We start from the raw sequence: 25,733 nt of genomic DNA on the forward strand, positions 1-25,733 counted from the left end.
GCCACTGCTAGGACTTAACTGTCTGTGCCACTTATCTTAGCATTTGATTTACACGCCACTCATCTTGGTATTTGATTTATATGCCATGCATTTTAGTATTTGATTTATCTGTCACATATTTTGGCTTTTGATTTACCTACCATCTTATTGTATGCCATTCTATTATTCCAAACAGAAACATCCTGCTTCAATAAGATTGTCACCTCTTTAAGACAAGGACTAGCACTTTTTTGGGATCACTGAGACCACACAGCACAGTGTTAGACCCAAAATACCTCTCAACTTTATAGAATTAATTATCTGTTTGAGATTAATTTAGCTAAATAAAAACTCATCATAATATTTCCTATCATTTTGCTTCCTTTCTCCTATAAATGCAATTAATCAATCCAAAGTCTAAAAGGTGAGTACAGTACCTTATCATACTGACAGACAATTACATTATCCATGTCAAACAGGTCTGGCACATCCTGCTCACTAACATCATCTCCAGAATTTAAAGGGTCCTAAAGATGAAAGATAGTCACATTAATGAATTTTATGATACTCTGAATTTTGTAAAGATAGAGGGACATATTCTGTCTCTCCAAGTGCAAAGAATAGTACTGTACTTCAAAGTCAAACAGCCTGAGTTTGACTCCCAGTTTGACCACTCAACAACCACAAGACTGACCTTTTTGACAAGTTATTAAAACTCCTCATATCTCAGTTTTCCCATCTGCAACATGAGAATAGTAATAAGAGCCATAGGGCAGTGGAATGTTAAATAACAAAAGGCAATAAGATTTAGTATGGTACCTGGCACATATGTAAGGCCACCATAAATGATAGCTAATAACACTTATGCTTCTTAATTATCACATTCCACAAAGATTTCATGGCATATATTAGGATTAGAGCAGATACATTATGCTTCTACCCCGGCTGCCTTCTTTACCTTCACTCCCATCCCTTCAAACTCCCACTACCTCTAGTTAAGACTAACAAATATAGTAACTGATTCCTAAATACTTAATACTGATTTACATTTCAGCTTAAGGTCAAAAGCTTAAATACAAGTACAAATATAAGTAAGTCTCACTTTAAAGACTAAGGACAGCATTGATCTGAATTGTTATTCCTCTTGGTTCCAAAGTATATTAGAGCACAAATGCTATAAATTTTTAAAACTTTCAACTCAAAAGTAATCCTTACTTCTTCCACAAGGTCTATCTCGGGGTCTTCATTATCACTACTGTTCACACTTGAATCTTCATCTGATACACTGCCAGTTTCTTTTTCAGGTACCTTCAGGTCTCCTGCATCAATAATCCCTAGCAATCCGCGCTCGTCTACATCTCTTGTATTTCCTATTTCATCATTGGAAGGTGTATCTCCAGTTCCACCTATTTGAATTATCTCATTAATGTCACCATCAGTTACCTGAATGCTTAGATCCATCTGAGAACTGGAATCCTAAAAATAGAAAGAAATGCAATAAAGTTTTGTGAGTCAAAGGAAGTATACAAAACGCTGAATCAGCAAAATATAAAATTACATAAACATTTCATAAGTGGCTTCTTAAAATATATTTCTCCCTGGTCAGGTGATGTTCCCTAATTTTGAATTTTAGAACACTGCTAGCATTTCTATGTAATGTGGGGATAAATTTATATTTAAACTGTAAATAAACTCACAGTCATACAGAGACAGAAATCAGTTGTCTGCTTTCAGGTAATATTTATCAGTTTTTATCCATTTCTAATTTAAAAATAATATGCAACAAAGGTTTACTGTATAGCACAGGCAACTATAGTCAATATCTTACAATAACCTATACTGGAAAATAATTTCAAAATTAACATGTTTATATGTATAACATGTGTCACATACACAAAAAAGAATTCTACTTCCTTTTTGCTAGTTTTTCTAAATGTCCTTCGGACATCTAATAACAACCTATGAGATACAAAATTTTAAATATGTTTGTGGAGGATATGATTAAATAAAATATAAATCTATTACATTTAAATTATAAATGACATCATTTCAAGATGCTCTTATTCTTATTTTTTCTGCATTTGATAAAATATTCTCAGAGAAATATTCATATGTCTCACTATGATTATATACTTTTTCTTTTCCCTTATGCTTCTTCTGATATTCTAGTGGTTTATGATGTCTATCTTCTCAGTGAACTGTACCTTTTATTATTAAAAATATTCATCTTTGTTTCATTTAAAATAAATAATTTTTCTAAAAAGCCCAGAAAAAAAAGTATCAGCTTTTATACAAACTAATTTAAAATTAAATAATACCTCTAAAGTTTTAACTGTTTTATTTTAAACAATAATTCAATGAAGTAGAAAGGACAAGTGACATAATGTTTAATGGATAAATAAAATATATAAAGGACTGTACTAACTAGAATAAGCCAAACACTAAAAAAAAATATAAACTGAAACTGACAGAAATGAAAAGATTAACAGACAAGTCCACAATTAATAGTTGGAGAATTCAACATTCTTCTCCATAGTAATCAATTTAAAAGGTAGACTGAAATTTAGTAAGAATGTAGAAAACCTGAACAACAGGATGAACCAACATAACCTAACTAGCATTTACAGAAAACTCTACTCCCAAAGGAAGAAGGAAATGGCAAACCACTCCAGTACTCTTGCCTGGAAAATCCCATGGACGGAGGAGCCTGGTAGGCTGCAGGAATGGGATCACTAGGAGTCGGACACGACTGAGCGACTTCACTTTCACGCATTGGAAAAGGAAATGACAACCCACTCCAGTATTCTTGCCTGGAGAATCCCAGGGATGGGGAAGCCTGGTGGGCTGCCGTCTATGGGGTCACACAGAGTCGGACACGACTGAAGCAACTTAGCAGCAGCAGCTACTCCCAAAGAGCTAAATGCACATTGTTTTCAAGAGCACACAGAATGTTCACAAGACATATCATATTCTGGACCATAAAACAAACTTTTGAGAAATGTAACACACACAAAGTGTGTGTTCACTTAGCAAAAGGAATTATACCAGAAATCAGTAACAGAAAATCTGGAAAATCCTCAAATATTTACAAATTAAACAACACACTTCTAAATACCCATGGGTCAAAGAATAAGTCACAAGGAAAATTAAAACATAATTTTAATTGAATGCAAACAAAACCATGACATTTTAAAACTTGAGATGAACCTAAAGCAGTGCCTAGAGGGAATTTTATAGCATTAAATGATTATATAAGAAAAGAAGCAAGTCTCAAATCAGTGACCTAAAATACCACTGTAAGAAACTAAAATGAGAAGACCAAATTAACCTCATAGCAAACAAGGAAATAATAAAAAGGAGCAGAGTTTTTACATGAAATTAAAGTTGATATACAGTTAGCAAAAACAAGACCAGGAGCTGACTGTGGCTCAGATCATGAACTCTTTATTGCCAAATTCAGACTGAAATTGAAGAAAGTAGGGAAAACCAGTAGACCATTCAGGTATGACCTAAATCAAATCCCTTATGATTATACAGTGGAAGTGAGAAATAGATTTAAGGGACTAGATCTGATATATAGAGTACCTGATGAACTCTGGACGGAGGTTCGTGACATTGTACAGGAGACAGGGACCAAGACCATTCCCATGGAAAAGAAATGCAAAAAAGCAAAATGGCTGTCTGAGGAGGGCTTACAAATAGCTGTGAAAAGAAGAAAAGCGAAAAGCAAAGGAGAAAAGGAAAGATATAAGCATGTGAATGCAGAGTTCCAAAGAATAGCAAGGAGACATAAGAAAGCCTTCCTCAGTGGTCAATGCAAAGAAATAGAGGAAAACAACAGAATAGGAAAACCAAGAGATCTCGTCAAGAAAATTAGAGATTCCAAGGCAACATTTCATGCAAAGATGGGCTCGATAAAGGAGAGAAATGGTATGGACCTAACAGAAGCAGAAGATATTAAAAAGAGGTGGCAAGAATACACAGAAGAACTGTGCAAAAAAGATCTTCACGACCAAGATAATCGCGATAACATGATCACTGACCTAGAGCCAGACATCTTGGAATGTGAAGTCAAGTGGGCCTTAGAAAGCATCACTACGAACAAAGCTAGTGGAGGTGATGGAATTCCAGTTGAGCTATTTCAAATCCTGAAAGATGATGCTGTGAAAGTGCTGCACTCAATATGCCAGCAGATTTGGAAAACTCAGCAGTGGCCACAGGGCTGGAAAAGGTCAGTCTTCATTCCAATCCCAAAGAAAGGCAATGCCAAAGAATGCTCAAACTACCGCACAATTGCACTCATCTCACACGCTAGTAAAGTCATGCTCAAAATTCTCCAAGCCAGGCTTCAGCAGTATATAAACCGTGAACTCCCAGATGTTCAAGCAGGTTTTAGAAAAGGCAGAGGCATCAGAGATCAAATTGCCAACATCTGCTGGATCATGGAGAAAGCAAGAGAGTTCCAGAAAAACATCTATTTCTGCTTCATTGACTATGCCAAAGCCTTTGACTATGTGGATCACAATAAACTGTGGAAAATTTTGAAAGAGATGGGAATACCAGACCACCTGACCTGCCTCTTGAGAAACCTGTATGCAGGTCAGGAGGCAACAGTCAGAACTGTACATGGAACAACAGACTGGTTCCAAATAGGAAAAGGAGTACGTCAAGGTTGTATATTGTCACCTTGCTTATTTAACTTCTGTGCAGAGTACATCATGAGGAACGCTGGGCTGGAAGAAGCACAGGCTGGAATCAAGATTGCCGGGAGAAATATCAATAACCTCAGATATGCAGATGACACCACCCTATGGCAGAAAGTGAAGAGGAACTAAAAAGCCTCTTGATGAAAGTGAAAGAGGAGAGTGAAAAGGTTGGCTTGAAGCTCAACATTCAGAAAACAAAGATCATGGCATCTGGTCCCATCACTTGATGGGAAAACAGTGGAAACAGTGAGAGACTTTATTTTGGGGGGCTCCAAAATCACTGCGGATGCTGACTGCAGTCATGAAATTAAAAGACGCTTGCTCCTTGGAAGGAAAGTTATGACCAACCTAGATAGTATATTAAAAAGCAGAGACATTACTTTGCCAACAAAGGTCCCTCGAGTCAAGGCTATGGTTTTTCCCATGGTCATGTATGGATGTGAGAGTTGGACTGTGAAGAAGGCTGATAGCCGAAGAATTGATGCTTTTGAACTGTGGTGCTGGAGAAGACTCTTGAGAGTCCCTTGGACTGCAAGGAGATCCAATCAGTCCATTCTAAAGGAGATCAATCCTGAGTGTTCATTGAAAGGACTGATGCTAAATCTGAAACTCCAATACTTTGGCCACCTCATGAGATGAGTTGACTCACTGAAAAAGACTCTGATGTTGGGAAGGAATGGGGGCAGGAGGAGAAGGGGACAACAGAGAATGAGATGGCTGGATGGCATCACCGACTCGATGGACATGAGTCTGAGTGAACTCCGGGAGTTGGTGATGGACAGGGAGGCCTGGCATGCTGTGATTCATGGGGTCGCAAAGAGTTGGACATGACCGAGTGACTAAACTGAACTGAACTGAACTGAAAGTTGATATCAGTTCAAAATAGAGTATTAACAACTTTAACCACAAAGAAACCATGGAACACACACAAAAGAAATGAGAAATGAATTGAAACGTGTCATTTCAAAAAATCAACTACACACAAAAGAATATAATAAGTGAAGAAATTAAGGTCAAAAAAGCTAAAAGACACACAGAAAATAACAAAGTAGCAAGAATAACTCCTCCCCTATCAGTAATTACTTTAAATGTAAATAGATTAAACTCCCTAATCAAAAGTAACAGTTTGGCAGAATGGATAAACAGTACCCAGCAATATGCTGTCTACAAGAGACTCACCTTAAATCAAAGGACATACACAGGTCAAAAGTAAAACTATGGAAAAAGATATTCCATGCAAATCACAATCACAAGGGTTGGGGAATCTACGCTAATATCTGACAAAATAGACTTTAAGTCAAACACTGTTAAAAACAAAGAAATTATATTATGATAAAAGGATCAATTAATCAAGGAAATATAACAATTACAAACATATATGCACCAAACATCAGAGCTCCTAAATATATGCAACAAAAAGGGAGAAATAGCTCTGCAATAATACTAGGACATTTCAATACTCCACTTTCAATAATGAATAGAACCACAAGACAGTATATCAATAAGGAAATAAAGAACTTGAAGATTAATTACACCTAACATAAACAAAATATGCCAAACAGCGGACACACATTTTTCTCAAGTTCACACAACATTCTCCAGGATAGGCTGGTAAGTTAGGCCACAAACAAAAAAGACTGAAATCATACAAAGTATCTTTTTTGATCACAATGGAATGAAACCAGAAATAAAAGCAGAAGGAAACCCAGAAAAACTACAAAATACAGAAGTTAAACAGCAGTCTAAAAGAGCATCAATGGATCAAAGAGGAAATCAAAAGAATCAGAATCTTTTGTCAAAAGATAAAAAATATCTTGAGACAAATGAAAACACAACACACCAAAACTTATGGGATGCTGCAAAACAGTGTTCAGAGTTAAACTGATAGCTGTAAATGTTTGCATTAAAAAAAGAAGGAAGATCTCAAATTATTAATAATAATTTTAAGAGACTAGAAAAAGAAGAACAAATAAAGCCCAAAGCTAGTAGAAGGAAGGAAATAATACCAAGTAAAGCAGAGATAAAGAAAAGGAAAACAAAAGAGAAAATAAAATCAGGAGTTATTTCTTCAAAAAGATCAATAAAATTGATAAATATATGACTCAACTGATAAAGAAAACTAAAATCAAAAGTAATGAAATTTTACTACTGATTTTACAGAAATAATAAGAATTATAAGAGAATACTATGACTAATTGCATACCAACAAGCTGGATATCCTAGATGAAATGAACTAATTCCTAAAAACACACAACCTGCCAAGACTGAATCATGAAGAAAGAGAAAATATACACAGACTGATAACCAATTATGAGATTGAATTAGTCATCAAAAATCTCTCAACAAAGAAATTCCCAGGACCAGATGGCTTCACTAAAGAGTTCTACTAAACATTTACAACCTCAATCCTCAAAAATCCTCAAGAAGGGAATTTCCTAATGGTCCAGTGATTAGGATTCTGAGTTCTCACTGCGAGGGCTAGGTTCAATCCCCAGTCAGAGAACTAAGATCCCACAAGTAGCACAGCACAGCCAAAAAAAAAAAAAAAAAAATCCTCAACAAAATACTAACAAAATTCAATAGCACATTAAAAGGATCATACACCATGGCCAAGTCAGATTTATTCCTGAAATGCAAAAGTGGTTCAAAACATGAAAAATTAATATTAACACATTAACAGAATGAAGAGGTGGAAAAAAATACACAATCATCTAAATTAATGCAGAAAAAGCATTTGAAAAATTCAACACCTTTTCATGATTTAAAAGAATTCAAACAAGGAATAGAAAGAAATTGCCTCAACATAATAAATGCAAACTATGGGAAGACCTCAGCTAATACAATGGTGAAAAGAAGGCTTTTCCTTTTCATCCAAGGTGCCCTGCCCACTCTTGCTACTTCTATTCAATATATCCTAGCAAGGGCAATCAAGCAGGATAAAGAAATAAAAGGCATCCAAACTGAAAAGGAAGAAGTAAAACCGGCTCTGTTTGCAGATGACATCGTATTATGTACAAAATCCCAAAAGTTTCATACACATACAAACACACAGTGTTAGAACAAATTCAGCAAAAGATACACAATACAAAAAAAATAAGAAAATCAGTTGCATTTCTATACATTAACAACCTGAACACAAAGCAAGCAATTCCATTTACAATACCATGAAATAGAATGTTTAGGAGTAAACATAACCAAAGAGGAAAATGACTTGTTCACTAAAAAATACAATATACTGCCAAAAGAAGTCAAAAATGACACAACTAAATGTGAATAAATTCCACATTCATGGATTAGAAGAGGTAATATTGAATATTAAGATATTGATACTACCCAAAGGCATCTAAATGGAGAAGGAAATGGCAACCCACTCCAGTGTTCCTGCCTAGAGAATCCCATGGACAGAGGAACATGGTGGGCTGCTGTCCATGGGATTGCACAGAGTCGGACACGACTGAAGCGACTTAGCATGCATGCAAAGGCATCTAAGATTCAATACAATCCCTATCAAAATCCAAATGACATTTTTGGTGTGAATGGAATAATCCATCTTGAAATTCACATGGAATCTCAAAGGATGTTGAATAACAAAAACAATCTTGAAAAAGAAAATATAAGCTGGAGGTCCCACTTATCCTGACTTCAAAGCTTAATAGAAAACTACAGTAGTCAAAACAGTGTATTTGCATAAAGACAGAAAAAAGACCAGTGAAACAGGGAACCCAGAAATAAACTCTCACATATATGGTCAAATGATTTTCAATAAAAATAACAAGACTGTTAAACAAGGAAAGAACAGTCTTTTCAACAAATGCTAAGAAAAGTACATATCTACATGCAAAGGAATGAAGCTGAACCCTTACCTTACACCATATACAAAAATTAACTCAAAATGGATGAAAAACTAAAACATAAGACCTAAAACTGCAAGACTCAGGAAAAAATCATAGAGGAGGATCTTAGATATGATACCAAAAGCACAGGCAAAAAGGAAAAAAAAGATAAAACAGACTTCATCAAAATTAAAACCTTTGTGTATCAAAGGATACTATCAATAAAATGAAAAGGAAACCCACAAAATAGGAGAAAATATTTGCAAATTATGTATCTGATACAGAGTTCATATACAGAATATATTTTAAAAACTCTACACTCAATAACAGGCTGGATGAAGCACAAGCTGGAAACAAGACTGCCGGCAGAAATATAACCAATATAAATATATTTATATTGATATATAAATATATCAATAACCTTAGATATGCAGATGGCACCACCCTTACAGCCAAAAGCAAAGAGGAACTAAAGAGCCTCTTGATGAAAGTGAAAAAGTTGGCTTAAAACTCAACATTCAGAAAACTAAGATCATAGCATCTGGTCCCATCACTTCGTGGCAGGAAACAAAATAAAAAGACTTTATTTTCATGGGCTCCAAAATCACTGCAGATGGTGACTGCAGCCATGAAAATGAAAGATGCTTGCTCCTTGGAAGACAAGTTATAACCAACATAGACAGCATATTAAAAAGCAGAGACATTACTTTGCCAACAAAGGTCCGCCTAGTTAAAGCTATGGTTTTTCCAGTAGTCATGTATGAATGTGAGAGTTGGGCCATAAAGAAAGCTGAGAGCCAAAAAACTGATGCTTTTGAACTGTGGTGTTGGAGAAGACTCTTGAGAGTTCCTTGGACTGCAAGGAGATCCAACCAATCCATCCTAAAGGAAATCAGTCCTCAATATTCTTTGGAAGGACTGATGCTGAAGCTCAAACTCCAATACTTTGGCCACCTGATGTGAAAAGCTGACTCATTAGAAAAGACCCTGATACTGGGAAAGATTGAAGGCGGGGGGAGAAGGGGAAGACAGAGGATGAGACGGTTGGATGGCATCACTGATTCAATGGACATGAGTTTGAACAAACTTCGGGAGATAGTGAAGGACAGGGAAGCCTGGCATGCTGCAGTTCATGGGGTCACAAAGAGTCGGACACGACTTAGCAACTGAACAATAATCATAATGGCAGGGTACATCTTCTTTAATTCTTAACAGAAATTGAATCTAAGTATCTCCCACAAAGCAATGGCAATGATTATTTATTACCTAGCTATGTACAAGACCATCCCATGCCACTCTACTCTTACCTGGGATGAAATATATATCAACATATTTTGACAAATACAAATAAAACAGTATTTTGTTAAATTGCCTTTTCCCATAAAGAAATAAAAACATCACATCAGGTCAGTTTAGTCACTCAGTCGTATCCAACTTTGCAACCCCATGGAGTGCAGCACACCAGGCCTCCCTGTCCATCACCAATCCCAGAGTTTACTCAAACTCATGTCCATTGAGTCAGTGATGCCATCCAACCATCTCATCCTCTGTCGTCCCCTTCTCCTCCCATCTTCAATCTTTTCCAGCATCAGGGTCTTTTCAAATGTGTCAGTTCTTTGCCTCAAGTGGCCAAAGTATTGTAGGTTCAGCTTCAACATCAGTCCTTCCAATGAATATTCAGGACTGAGTTCCTTTAGGATGGATTGGTTAGATCTCCTTACGGTACAAGGGACTCTCAAGAGTCTTCTCCAGCACCACAGTTCAAAAGCATCGATTCTTCGGTGCTCAGCTTTCTTTATAGTCCAACTCTCACATCCATACATGACTACTGGAAAAACCATAGCTTTGACTAGATGGAACTTTGTTGACAAAGAAATGTCTCGGCTTTTTAATATGCTATCTAGGTTGGTCATAACTTTTCTTCCAAGGAGCAAGCGTCTTTCAATTTCATGGCTGCAGTCACCATCTGCAGCCACCACTTGCAGTGATTTTTGGAGCCCAAAAAGTAAAGTCTGTCACTGTTTCCATTGTTTCCCCATCTATTTGCCATGAAGTGATGGGACCAGAAGCCATGATCTTAGTTTTCTGAATATTGAGCTTTAAGCCAACTTTTTCACTCTCTTTCACTTTCATCAGGAGGCTTTTCAGTTCCTCTTCACTTTCTGCCGTAAGGGTAGTGTCATCTGCCTATCTGAGGTTATTGATATTTCTCCCAGCAATCTTCACTCCAGCTTGTGCTTCTTCCAGCCCAGCATTTCTCATGATGTACTCTGCATATAAGTTAAATAAGCAGGGTGAAAATATACAGCCTTGACATACTCCTTTCCCAATTTGGAACCAATCTGTTGTTCCATGTCCAGTTCTAACTGTTGTTTCTTGACCTGCATACAGATTTCTCAGGAGGCAGGTTAGGTGATCTGTTATTCCCATCTCTTAAAGAATTTTCCGCAGTTTGTTGTGATCCACACAGTGAAAGGCTTTGGCATACTCAATAAGCAGAAGTAGATGGTTTTTTGGAACTCTCTTGATTTTCTGATGTTGGCAATTTGATCTCTGGTTTCTCTGCCTTTTCTAAATCCAGCTTGAACATCTGGAAGTTCATGGTTCACGTACTGTTGAAGCCTGGCTTGGAGAATTTTGAGCATTACTTTGCTAGTGTGTGCTGCTGCTGCTGCTAAATCACATCAGTCGTGTCTGACTCTGTGCAACCCTATAGATGGCAGCCCAACAGGTTCCGCCATCCCTGGGATTCTCCAGGCAAGCATACTTGAGTGAGTTGCCATTTCCTTCTCCAATGCATGAAAGTGAGAAGTGAAAGTGAAGTCGCTCAGTCGTGTCCGAATGTTAGCGACCCCATGGACTGTAGCCTACCAGGCTAGTGTGTGAGATGAGTGCAATTGTGTGGTAGTTTGAACATTCTTTGGCATTGCCTTTCTTTGGGACTGGAATGAAAACTGACCTTTTCCAGTCCTGTGGCCACTGCTGAGTTTTAAAATCTGATTAAGATATATTCATTTAGAAGTGTCATACAGTGACTCAAAAAATATGTGCTCAATTAACTAAATCATCAATTCAAATAACTATCAGTATGATAATTTATCTTAGAGGAACATCATAATGGATTTGGAATTTTTTAATGTCCAAATAATTCTAATGGGTATCCCAAGTGGCACTAGCATGGGAGAGGTAAGAGATGTGGGTTCCACCCCTGGGTCAAGAAGATCCCCAGGAAGAGGGCATGGCAACCCACTGCAGTATTCTTGCCTGGAGAACCCCAACTACAGATGAACCTGGCAAGCTACAGTCTAGAGGGTCACAAAGAGTCAGACACGACTGAAGCAACTTAGCATGCACGCACACAATAATTCTAATATTTAGCCAGTGTTGAGAATTATTGAGCCAAATAAACTAGTCACAGATCCTCTCTTTTAAAGTTTATATTCTAATATACATACATATTTTTCCCCCTCAGGTGTTGAGTACACAGATATTAATAAAATATACCTCTCAGTGCACAGAGGACATTTTAACATATCTTTTAACTACATAATGACAGATAGATGCTTAAGGGACTATGATGACACAGAAGAGATACATCCAAACTAATAATAAAAGGGGAGTAGGTGGACAGAAAGGTATTAAAATAAGATTTCTGGAGAAAGTAATAAATGGCTAAGTAGGAATTAACCAAAAGAAAGGATGGTGGGAGAAAAATCCAGGCACAAAGCTGAGGGGATAGCAAAACCCAAAGAGAGGCAAGAAACAACAAAGTCAACACAGCTAATTGCTCAGTTTGTTGTTCCCAATAAAGCAGTAGGTATGAAATGAAGGAGGAGTAAGGAAGAAGCTAGCAGAAAACAACATGGAGGTCCGTGTACACCACACTAAGAGTGCTGACCTGGTAAAAGGAGACTGCCAGATATTTCTCAGCATAGACAGGTTTACTCAGGATCAGCAGAGACCTGGGGTGTGCAACCATGGCAAGCTATGTGCAAGTCCCCTCTAGGGAAGAAAGCTCATAGAAAGAAGGAAGCTGGGAAAGCTACAGTAAGCAAAGATCCCACTGCTTTTCATTGGTTGTCAGGAAACAAGAGGGTCTTTCTTCTAGTTGGGCTCTACCATTGTCACTGGGTGTGAAGAGTGCCCCCTGCAGGTCTCCCAACTGTATTTAACTGAGGTTTCTATTAACTTTTTTCACAAGGAATTTAAATTTTATCCTGTAGCTTGACAGGCAGTCAGTGACATGGCAAGCGGGCTGTATGCTGGATAAATCTATGGAAGCCAAGAGGAGCAGAGAGGAGCTAATGTGCACTGAGTTCTTACCACATGCTAGGAAGTATGCTGTTGAGCACCTCACACTGATTTTCTCACATAATCTTCCCACCATCACAATTCTATGGTAGATACGATTATCTTTATTTCCAAATGAGGATATAGTAACTTGCCCAACTCACATAGTTATTAAGGGATATAAAAGGAATCCAAAACATTTCTCATCCCTGAATCTTTTAACCTCTAGGATGGGTGGACTGGGAAGAGTGGAATAGAACCCACAGAGACTATAATGCTAGTAATTAGTTAGAAACTATATTATCCCAAGTGAGAGACAATTAGGGCAATAGGTGGAGAAGAGGGAATAGGTTCCAGAAATACTTGGTTTTAAAGGATGTCAAAAATCATATACAGTCTTGAAAAGGAATGAAATTCCTTTATATGTTACAACATGAATGAGCCTTAAAAATGTGCTAGGTAAAATAAACCTGTCACAAAAGCACAAATATTGCATGATACCATTCACAAGGTACCTAGAGTAATCAAATTCATAGAAACAGAAAGTAGAATAGAAGTTACCAGTAGCTGAATGGAGGGGGTAATGGGAAGTTATTTTCTAATGGGTACAGAATTTCATTTGGGGGATGATTAGAAAGTTCGAGAGATGCACAGTAGTGATGCTTGCACAACAATGTAACATACTTAACGCCACTGAACTGCACACCTAAAAAATGGTTAAAATGGTAAATCATATGTTATACAGTGGACCCTTGAACAATATAGGTTTGAAATGTGCAGGTCCATTACACATGGATCTATTTCAATAAATACGTACTACAAGATCTGTGACTGGTTGAATCCATGGATACAGAGGGCTTCCCTTGTGGCTCAGCTGGTAAAGAATCTGCCTGCAATGAGGGAGATCTGGGTTCAATCCCTGGGTTGGGAAGATCCCCTAGAGAAGGGAACGTGTACCCACTCCAGTAGAGTCAGATATAACTGAGTGACTTTCACTTTCATGGATACAGAGGGCTGACTATAAACTTACACACAGATTTTTCTCTGCGGAGAGTTCAGGGTCCCGAGCCTCTGTGCTACTTAAAAGTCCACTGTATGATAAGAGAACAGACTCTATATGATTTGAATACTTTCAGTTCAGTCACTCAGTCGTCTCCAACTCTGCGACCAAATGTAATGCAGCATGCCAGGCTTCCCTGTCCATCACCAACTCCCAGAGCTTACTCAAATTCATGTCCATCGAGTCAGAGACTGGAGCTCAAGAGAATAACAGGATTGGAAATGCAGTTATCAATAAGAAGATCATAGTTAAAGCCATGAGACTGCATGAGACTGCCCACGGAAAACATGAACTAAGAAATGAGCTGAGGATAGAACCTTTAGGAAGCAGGAAGGACAGATAAAGAGGAGTCAAGAAGGAGATAAGAGGAAGCAGTCAGAAAGGTAAATATTTTAAAGAGAAGGTAGCAGAAATAATATTTGGGAGAGGGACATGAAGATGGTGGGGAGAGAAGCAAGAGATGAAATGCAGCTGGAGAAGATACACCATCAAACCTATTTCTCTCCTACTTTTGGGAGTTACAATGAAAATCCGAGTTCCTAATTTTCTATAGCATTATAAGATTAGAAAACAAAATTCCTCCACTGAGGAAAAACTTAACACAGTAATATACAATATATGCACCTTAAAATAGGAGCACATCAAAAACCGTCAGGAATATATTTTATGCAACAGTAACGATGTTAAACCTACATAAAAACTTAAGATCTTTGGCAGTCTACACAGGAAGAGCAGGCTAATTGTACACGAAGGGCTAATTGTAACTTGCTTTCAGCAATAAGAATTTCTGAAAAGCTACTTAAAAGAGTTATTTATAAACTTTTTTGAAAATTATATTAGTATAAATTTTACCAGATTACTATTTTAAGATATCCTACAGAAAAAAAAATTTTTTAATGTTATAAATTCCTTTCAATGTTTGTGTTCTAAATACAGATATATTTTAAAATCAACAAACAAGTTGTATGCACCATTATCCAATATGTCACATGCCCATAAAGCATAACAGCACTAATCTATATCTTATTATGGTGACAGAAGCTATTAAAAACTCCATATACATCTCTGATAACTCTAAAAATTATGAGGCTGGTTTTATGCCCAGTTTACAGACATCACTGAATTTTAAAGAGCAACATTACATAGTTTGCTTTTAAAAGGCAAACCTGGAATTTGAACCTGTTGTGGCTTTAAAGCTTAAGCTCTTAACCACTACTCTCTAAACAATCCTTGCTTAATCTTCCTTAACTGATCTATTTCTCCATATCAGAACAAAGTACAAGATGACATCTAATAGGTGACAGCAGAATAAGTCCTTGAATCATCACTCCAGAAATCTTCAAAGTTGAGAGTCCAGGAGGAAAATGCCTCTAAAATTATAAGTGATGAAAACACTTAATAGTCATTTTCTCTCAAAATCAACTGTTTCATAATTAGGAATTCATCCTACATTTCTTAAATTTTATATGGTTTGTGAAAATATAAAAAATGCTCAAAAAGTATTTTACCCTCAATGTGTGTACTTAGTCACTCAGTTATGTCTGACTTTTTGCGACCCTATGGACTGTAGCCCGCGGATTCTTTTGTCCGTGGGGATTCTCCAGGCAAGAATACTGGAGTGGGTTGTCATTCCCTCCTCCAGGGGATCTTCCCAACCCAGGGATCGAACCCAGGTCTCCCTCACTGCATGTGAATTCTTTACCATCTGAGTCACTAGAGAAGCCCTTAATACATTATACCAAACTAAACTAAAAACACTTGCTAAAAGATTTTGAACAGGCTTCATCAAACATCTGAAATACTCTAATAATAAGTCAAATGGTTCCTGATGAACATGTTCTTTGTTCGTTATCCTTCACTGTACCCTACAGTATTGGGCTTCCCTGGTGGTTCAGACAATAAAGAATCCGGCTGCAATGCAAGAGACCTGGGTTTGATCCCTGGGTTGGGAAGATGCCCTGGAGAAGGGAATGGCTACCCACTCCAGTATTCTTGCCTGGAGAATTCCATGGACAAAGGAGTCTGGCAGCCTACAGTCCATGGGGTCGCAAAGAGTCAGACATGACTGAGTGACTTTCTCTTTCATAGTAAACCTTATACTATACCCTTCCCTTCTATCTAGAAAGTATTAAGGTTGCACTTAACTACTACATTGCTACAGGTTTGTACAGCAATTCTAAAGGACTACTAAATCATTAGTCAGAGACACAAGTTTTCAATTATTTGTCATATGTCACTAAATTGTATAAGTGGAGTTAGCTGTAAGACATTTTACATTTGTAAAAAGATAACACAAGATTTTTAAATTTTACCATGCAAAATTCTCCACGAATCTTTCTGCAATCACTATGAATTCCTGGGAAATTAGTAACGTGAACCTATTTTTAATACGGAAAGTTAATTAGGAGCTATTTTTTAGTGGTTTGAATTCCAAAAGAAATTAGTATTTTAGCAAACAGAGAAACAAAATATCTACTAGAAAGATACTTCCTCATGCACGGAAAACTTTCATATGGAAATTTAGGAAAATTATATAGAACAGGTGACTAAGCACAAAAGTAGAACAAGAAATAAGACTTCGGATCTCTTTTGAACATCTAATGAATTACCTCAAAATACTCATTTAATTACTAGGATGCACTTCTGAATCTTAAATTTTATCTGCACACAAAAACAATCCTCACAATGTAAGGGAAACATAAAACAGATTGAAAAGTGAAAGTCGCTCAGTCGTGTCCAACTCTTTGTGACCCCATGGACTATACAGTCCATGGAATTCTGCAGGTCAGAATACTGGAGTAGGTAGCCATTCTCTTCTCCAGGGGACCTTCCCAAACCAGGGATCAAACCCAGATCTCCTGCATTGCAGCCAGATTCTTTACCAGCTGAGCCACCAGGGAAGCTTAAAACAAATGCATTTTCTTCAAAGAAATATTCTAATTCATTCATCAAAACTAAAAGTTTAGAAATGCTGAGCATGAATACTTTTAAAAACTGATAGGTGTGTTTAAAGAAAATAAACAATATTCCAAATGAAAAAGCAAAGCATACTTTTGAGTAATGTTACAGTTTTTTTTTTTTTTTTAAAGCCACTCAGGACATCTAATCACTGGCTACTGTTTATCTCTTAATACCAGTAAGTTAAACATAGTACTACCTTCTCTGAGACAGGTAGGCTGCTGGGCTTCTCTGTATTTCTTGGCTGCTTTACAGAATCACATCCACACATCCTGTTTTTAAGAACACGAGGCTGAGCCTCAGGCACATGCTGGTGCTGAGCTCCCTGAGGGCTAGTGGAAAGGGGCCCATGCAGATTTTGAGTCATGCAAACTGAAACACGGAGCACTGGCTCCCCAATGGAATCTGTTTGAGAGACCTGTGGAGTAAATACAACACCTGGAAAGCTGATGTACTGAGAGCTTACCAGCTGATTCAATAAAGCTTCAGATACGATTTTATGCTCATTTCTAGGAGGTACAAGAATATCACTGGTAGTGTTTTCTAAATGTTTCCTATCCACTGTCTCAGAAGGAAGAACTATGCATTGCTGGAGCACAGTTTCCATTCTCAGTGATTTCTCTGTAGTTGCTTGAAGAGAACATGGGTTTAATTGTGGAATGCTGGTCTGTATTATTGACGGCTGCCCAAGCAGATGAAATACTTGCTGAACTGGATGCTGAAGAACACTTGCTCTTTCAGAAGCCTGTGTCACCATAAATGGTACACTGACTTTATAAAGGTGAGCTTAAAAAGGAGAAAACAAAACTGTAAGTATAACAGAATCCTAATCTCCTTTAAAAAAACAATCTCATGCACAGGAGGCCAGGAGGAAATATATCAATATGTTAATAGTGGTTATCACTAGGAGTTTTTTTTTCCAGATTTTTTTGTGTGTCTTCTACCATAATAATGTATTACTCTTATTTTGAAAAATTAAATATATCTTGCTTTAACTCTAGCCTTTTCCCACTATTGCTCATATGGCACATTTAGAGACATACACAGGCCACCAATATTTATTCCATGAGCCTTTCCCACTGTGTAATAAATTACAGTGTTAATAACCTAAATTGGAATTTTTAAGAAACCTAGTCATGGAGAATGTATACTTTAGATATAAGCTACAACAGAACAACTATAAGACAAGGCTGTCCAAAGAGGGTTTAATAATTTCAAAAGTTAACAAATTTTCCCCTTCTTTCCTTAAAATAATACTAAAAAGAAGAAAGAAATTTACTTTTTGAGCACTGAGTCAGGTGCTTTGCTTAAACTCTGTAACGACCAAAAAAAAAAAAAAGGTATGATTCTCTTTCAAATAAAGAAACGGTTCTCTGAAAAGCAGACACAAGTTAAACCTCCAAATTTTTCAAATATTCTGATAATCTAGAAATAATAAAGGAGGCAAAAGTTGATAAATCTAATCTTTAGTTTTTCTTGATTAGACCTAGCTGGGATATGTGTATAAAAATTCAGGGAACTGACTTAAACTAGAGAAAACCTACACAAAGCATCTTATACAATGTTGGGAAAGAGAATTGGAAGTGAAATGTGGGGACAAGCTTAGTGCCTGTCTTAATAGAGAGGTTTAGTGTTTTTTGTGGTAGATTGCTTTCATAACAACTACTATTTATTATTACTTTTAAGTAAGTTTTATCAAAAGTTCCTATAACTTCAATGACTTGTGGTATAGTTAATTTAAAATCATGGAAGTTAATATCCAGAAGTTACTACCAATGCTAAAAACAAAATATTCTTAAGACTATACTCTTACCAGATGCAGTCTGTTGTGTCACACCCACCGGTACATGAATAGGATAACCAGGAAAAGTAAAGCTTGCACTGGAGTTTGAGGTGCCCTAGATATGAGAATTTTATATTAGAAAGTTAGAAAGAGGCTTTATTTGAAACTTTTTTCCTGATCTCATAGAGGATACAAAAAAATCTGATTAAGGTCAACAGGACAATAGTAACCCAACATTAGGGCTGAGTACCCTTGAGTAAAACAGCTTTTTAATATTTGATGTAGATCATCTCATTAAAAATAAAAGGAATTTCATCCTACGGCTATTAGCAATGAAGTCAATAAGTCTTCATAAATAACATGAACACTGACTCATAAAATCTGCCCACAACATAGCTTTAAAATGGGCAGTGATCCTCAAGATGTCAAATATAAGAACCACAGTTGTTTATAGGAGTCCTCTAGTCTGTAAGTTGATCACTTAATATTATTTAAAGCAGATAAAAGTGTATCATTTTTATTTTAGAATAATTAGACCTTAGGGTTTTAAAATTTTTAAAAAACTAAATGAAAAGATGAGGAAACATGTTTGCCTATCTGACATGCAAAATTTAAAAGACTGATTAATATTACCCAATGCTGCTAAGAATATGATAAAAATCATATTCTCTCACACCACTGCTTATATGAGCGTATATGGTACAGCCCTTTTGGAGGGCAATTTTGCAGTATATACCAAAACTAAAAACATGCGTTATCTTTGACCCAGAAATTCTACTTCCAGAAATTTATCCCAATTACCTGATTATCACAAACACACCAAAACATTATCTACAAGTATCACCAATGTAATGCTATATTAGAAAAATACTAACAATAATTTAAATGTCCATAAACAAAAGACTGGTTAATTAAACTGTGATATATCCACTAAGGCAAATCAATATTTACCTGGCATTGATAAGGGCCATCTATATTACTAAGTTTAGAAAAAGAAATTGCAGAAATAGTCCAGAGAATGATCCTACTTTTACTGTGAAAATTAATAACTTTTTTAAATGAAGAAGTCTAAATGGATATATATCATACAGTTAAAACAGCTACCTTTGGGATATAATCCTATAGGGCCCTATCATTTTTTACTTTATAAATCTGATTTTACTCTTTGAGTGTGTGTTAGTTGCTCCAGTCAGGTCCAACTCTTTGCGACCCTGTGGCCTGTAGCCCACCAATCTCCTCTGTCCATTGAATTCTCCAGGCAAGAATACTGGAGTGGGTAGCCATTCCTTTCTCTAGAGGATATTCCCGACCCAAGGAACGAACCTGGGTCTCCTGCACTGTAGGCAGATTCTTTACCATTTGAGCCACCAGGGAAGCCCATCATTAATGAGGAGAACTTATTTCCAAGAATTCCAAAAATAGAAATATTTCTTCACTGGTTTCCTATCAAAAGCAGCACCATGCTTTCTAAAAACTGTGGTAAGGACGATGATTTTTGTTTTTAATGAAGAAACAGAAATAAATCGTCCACTAAGTTACTCGGCTGTAAAGCACCTGCCTGCCAATGCAGGAGACACAGGTTCTATACCTGGGTGGGGTAGATCCCCTGGAGAAGGAAATGGCAACCCACTCCAGTATTCTTACCTGGAGAATCCCAAGGACAGAGAAGCCTGGAGAGCTACAGTCCAAGGAGTAAAAGAGTCAGACACAACTGAGCGACTAAACAACAAAAATCTTGTACCCTAGAAAGGTAACTTATGGGCTGAAAGAAAATGAAGAACAGTTAGTGGATCATACATCATCTTTTGTTGTTATTCAGTTGCTAAGTCGTGTCCGATTCTGTGACCCCATGGACTGTAGCCCACTAGGCTCCACTGTCTATGGGATTTTCCAGGCAAGAATACTAGAATGGGTTGCCACATCCTTCCCCAAGGGATGTCCCTGATCCAGGGATGGAATCTGCATTTCCTGCATTGGCAGGTGGAATTTTTACCACTAAGCCACCAGGGAAACCTTAAAAAAAGAGAGAGAGAAAAATAGTTCTATTTTTCCCCACCTGAAAACTACTCAATTTTCTATATGTAAGTTTTAAATTTTATCTTCTGCCCCCAAATCCTTGGGGGGAAACCTACCTCTATTATACAAAGGTAAAAAATAACCAAAATATTCCACTTAAATAAAAGGAAGAACGATGATGTGCCTCAACGCTAGAGAGGAAAAGTCAGAAAATACAGCATATCAAAATCATCTACTTAGGAACCACTAACTATATAACATTATACAGTGTATTAAAACTCCATACAACATAACTTTAGAAATTTCCTAATCTTGTAGGTACAGTCTTGGCAGATGCTAACAACTGCTCCGGAAGATAGGAAAAGCTGGTGAGAAAATATTACATCTGAAACTCCTGAATTTTTCCAACCCCTATGTTACAGAAGCTATTTTTGTCTTCCCATCCCTTACAACATCTTTCCTTATTCAACTAAAGTTTTACAAATTATATCTCTGTCCAGTCTTCAGCCACCATTCACTAAAATTGGGGCATCTCTTTTCAAAAATATATCTTAAATAAGCTACATACCAGTTCTGCTGCAGTAAAACTGGGAAGGGTTCTACCAGCAGGAATAACTAATGATGCTGTATGGAAAACAAAATAAACATTACATAGTCATTAGATTTTACCAATTTAATAAAGTTGCTCTAAGTATACCTTATTTTTTTTAATGTTTTCCATCACTAACATTTCAACCATGATAAATTCTATACTTTCTGATTCCAAGTGAGGTAAAAATATTTAATCATATCTTTTCCCAACAATTTCAGATAAAGACTTTACAACTAACTATTTTAAGTACCAAAATAAAATCCCACTGCAATCAAGTATATTGTACTATAGAAGTCCATAAGAAAACAGCTAGGTTGTCTTTAGGAAGTCAATGTACCTCCATCACAACTTTTCATAGTGGAAAAAAGTAATTTCATGGCATGTTTCCAAGCAACTATACTTTGAGCAAAAAAAACAAAAATAAACTACCATAAACCATTCTAAGTTTTAATAGGTTCAAAACAAATTTCATGGAGAAGGAAATGGCAACCCACTCCAGTACTCTTGCCTGGAAAATCCCATGGAGGAGAAGCCTGGTAAGCTACAGTCCATGGAGTCACAAAGAATCAGACACGACTGAGTGACTTCACTTTCAATATTTAGTTATGAACATTCAGCCATTTTATGCAGATTTTATTCAAATATATAATTTCCTTTTTCTTACACTTAAATCTTCTAGGAAGAGAAAGCAGTAATTCAATAGTACTTTACCAAATATATCTAGCGCACATATTGTACAGCTCTAAGAAAGTTACAGCTGTGCAAACTTAACTCGTCCACGTTGCTAACAGGGCTTCATTTGACTCCTGCCACAGTCAAGACTATCCCTCAATCCTTTAGAAATATCCCTCAATAGACAAATATTGCTTGGTAAAATAATTCTCACATTAGGAAATACGAGATTAAATGCACATGTTGGGAAGACCAAGAGAAAAAAATAGGCAAACAGATGGAAAACATGGTGGAAAAAGGGACAAGTTTGCAGTCAGCAACTCTGGATATTGTTTCCAGAATGTCACTAGGTAGATGTCAATATTTGGTCAATCTGTATACCTCACTGGGACAATGCTTCAAAGGATTCCTGAAAGGATAAAATAGGTGATAGATACTGAAGTATCTGAAAACTCTAAGAGTTAGGACAAAATACTAAGGACAAAACATGTATGTGTGTGTGTGCCGTTTACAATAGCCAACACATGGACGCAACCTAAATGTCCATTGACAGAAGGATGGATAAAGAAGATGTGGTACATATATACACTGTAATACTACTCAGCCATTAAGAAGAATGAAATTGTGCTATTTGCAGCAACATGGATGGACCTAGAGATTGTCATCGTGAGTGAATAAGTCAGACAGGGAATAAATATTGTATGACATCCCTTATATGTGGAATCTAAAAAGAAATTATACAAATGAACTTACAAAATAGAAAGAGGGGTTTCTTGGTGGCTCAGTGATAAAGAATCCACCTGCCAACAAAGGAGATGCAGGTTTGATCCCTAGTCCAGGAAGATTGCACATGCCAAGGAACAACTAAGCCAGTGCACCACAACTATCGAGCCTGTGCTCAAGAGCCCAGGAAATACAACTATTGAGCCGCAACTAAGAAGTCTATACACCACAACTATAGAGTAGCCACTGCTCGCTGCAACCAGTGAAAAGTGAGCAGCAACGAAGACCCAGCACAGCCAAAAATAAATAAAATCATAACCCACCCCCCAAAAAACAGAAAGAGACTCATGGACTTAGAGAACAAACTTATGGTTGTGGGGGAAGGGGAATGATGGGGTGGGGAAGGATAGTTAGGGAGTTTAGGATGGACATGTACACACTGCTATTTTAAAACAGATAACCAACAAGGACCTACTCTATAGTATACAGAACTCTGCTCAATGTTATGTGGCAGCCTGGATGGGAGGGAAATTTGGAGAATGGATACATGTATATGCATCGCTGAGTCCTTTCACTGTTCACCGGAAACTATCACAACACTGTTTGTTGATCATTTATACCTCAATACAAAATAAAAAGTTTTTTTAAAAAAGAAAAAAAAACAAATTTCAATTTTATTTCACGAAAATGTATTTACAGTACTTTAGTCAAGTAATTAAGCCAACACAGATATACAGTTTTAAGAGTAAATCTAAAAGAACATGTCTCCTGAAGTTTCTGCAGGACTTCAGGTAAACTGTGAAGAAAAACATGACAATAAATTCTTAGGAGAACACCAACTCAACCTGCATTAAACCTATCATCTCATTTATCTTTATTTGCAACAATTTCCTGTGATAACTATCCCTTTGGTTATAATACATCTAAAAGGTTGGCCAAATGGTTTTAAATGCAGTTGTTTAAAAATAAGTCTAAAAAAGAACAAAATAATGTCATTTGCAGCAACGTGGAAACCTAGAGATTGTTATATTGAGTGAAGTCAGACAGAGAAAAACAAATACATAATATCGTTTATATGTGGAATCAAAAAAAAATGGAACAAATGAACTTATTTACAAAACACAGTCACAGATGGGGAAAACAAACTTACAGTTACTAGGGTGGGAAAAGGTGGGGAAGGGATAAATTGGGAGATTGGGAATAACATATACATATTACTACATATAAAATAGGTAATTATTAAGGAGCTACTGTATAGCACAGGAAACTTCTCAAAACTCTGTAATGACCTATATGGGAAAAGTGAAAGTGAAGTCGCTGTCGTGTCCAACTCTTAGCAACCCCATGGATTGCAGCCTACCAGGTTCCTCCGTCAATGGGATTTTCCAGGCAAGAGTACTGGAGTGGGTTGCCATTGCCTTCTCCGCTATATGGGAAAAGAATCTAAAAAAGAGTGTTGGATATATGTATATTTATAACTGATTCACTTTGTTGTACAGCAGAATCTAACACATTTTCAATCTATTATGCTTCCATAAAATTTATTTAAACATCAGTCCAAAAAACAAATAGTTACTAGAAGGATCTTAGTTGACCAGTTCAGTTCAGTCGCTCAGTCGTATCCGACTCTTTGCGACCCCATGAATCATAGCATGCCAGGTCTCCCTGTCCATCACCAACTCCCGGAGTTCACTCAAACTCATGTCCATCAAGTCGGTGATGCCATCCAGCCATTTCATTCTCTGTCGTCCCCTTCTCCTCCCGCCCCCAGTCCTTCCCAGCATCAGAGTCTTTTCCAGTGAGTCAACTCGTCGCATGAGGTGGCCAAAGTATTGGAGCTTCAGCTTTAGCATCAGTCCTTCCAATGAACACCCAGGATTGATCTCCTTTAGAATGGACTGGTTGGAGCTCCTTGCAGTCCAAGGGACTCTCAAGAGTCTTCTCCAGCACCACAGTTCAAAAGCATCAAGTCTTCGGCGATCAGCTTTCTTCACAGTCCAACTCTCACATCCATACATGACCATGGGAAAAACCATAGCCTTGACTAGACAGACCTTTGTTGGCAAAGTAATGTCTCTGCTTTTTAATATACTATCAAGGTTGGTCATAACTTTCCTTCCAAGGAGTAAGCGTCTTTTAATTTCATGGCTGCAATCAGCATCTGCAGTGATTTTGGAGCCCAAAAAAATAAAGTCTGACACTGTTTCCACTGTTTTTCCATCTATTTCCCATGAAGTGATGGGACCAGATGCCATGATCTTTGTTTTCTGAATGTTAAGCTTCAAGCCAACCTTTTCACTCTCCTCTTTCACTTTCATCAAGAGGCTTTTGAGTTCCTCTTCACTTTCTGCCATAAGGGTAGTGTCATCTGCATATCTGAGATTATTGATATTTCTCCCGGCAATCTGGATTCCAGCTTGTGCTTCTTCCAGCCCAGCGTTCCTCATGATGTACTCTGCACAGAAGTTAAATAAGCAGGGTGACAATATACAACCTTGACGTACTCCTTTTCCTATTTGGAACCAGTCTGTTGTTCTATGTCCAGTTCTGACTGTTGCTTCCTGACCTGCATACAGGTTCCTCAAGAGGCAGGTCAGGTGGTCTGGTATTCCCATCTCTTTCAGAATGTTCCACAGTTTATTGTGATCCACACAGTCAAAGGCTTTGGCATAGTCAATGAAGCAGAAATAGATGTTTTTCTGGAACTCTCTTGCTTTCTCCATGATCCAGCGGATGTTGACAATTTGATCTCTGGTGCCTCTGCCTTTTCTAAAACCTGCTTGAACATCTGGGAGTTCACGGTACACATATTGCTGAAGCCTGGCTTGGAGAATTTTGAGCATGACTTTACTAGCGTGTGAGATGAGTGCAATTGTGCAGTAGTTTGAGCATTCTTTGGCATTGCCTTTCTTTGGGATTGGAATGAAGACTGACCTTTTCCAGTCCTGTGGCCACTGCTGAGTTTTCCAAATTTGCTGGCATATTGAGTGCAGCACTTTCACAGCATCATCTTTCAAGATTTGAAATAGCTCAACTGGAATTCCATCACCTCCACTAGCTTTGTTCACAGTGATGCTTTCTAAAGCCCACTTGACTTCACATTCCAAGATGACCAATATAA

At 37.2% G+C, this 25,733-nt stretch overlaps 1 protein-coding gene across 3 annotated transcripts in view; it reads right to left on the reverse strand.

Moving 5' to 3' along the window:
* The window catches only part of GTF2A1L (general transcription factor IIA subunit 1 like), a 51,923-nt gene that overhangs the window by 14,343 nt on the left and 11,847 nt on the right, over positions 1-25,733 (reverse strand). For 2 of the 3 annotated variants that reach the window (XM_088841496.1, XM_088841494.1), the window contains 5 exons: positions 21,194-21,249; positions 18,640-18,724; positions 17,026-17,612; positions 1,195-1,455; positions 417-506 (listed from right to left, as the gene is read on the reverse strand). In XM_088841496.1, the coding sequence (XP_088697622.1) occupies positions 417-506; positions 1,195-1,455; positions 17,026-17,612; positions 18,640-18,724; positions 21,194-21,249 (1,079 nt within the window). The remainder of the gene's footprint in view (positions 1-416; positions 507-1,194; positions 1,456-17,025; positions 17,613-18,639; positions 18,725-21,193; positions 21,250-25,733) is intronic. The other variant, XM_088841495.1, reaches the window with a different exon arrangement.

The sequence above is a fragment of the Moschus berezovskii genome, chromosome 11 (genome assembly GCF_049115385.1).
Source record: "Moschus berezovskii isolate FMDL1 chromosome 11, NW_MosBer_1.0, whole genome shotgun sequence".
Classification (NCBI taxonomy): domain Eukaryota; kingdom Metazoa; phylum Chordata; class Mammalia; order Artiodactyla; family Moschidae; genus Moschus; species Moschus berezovskii.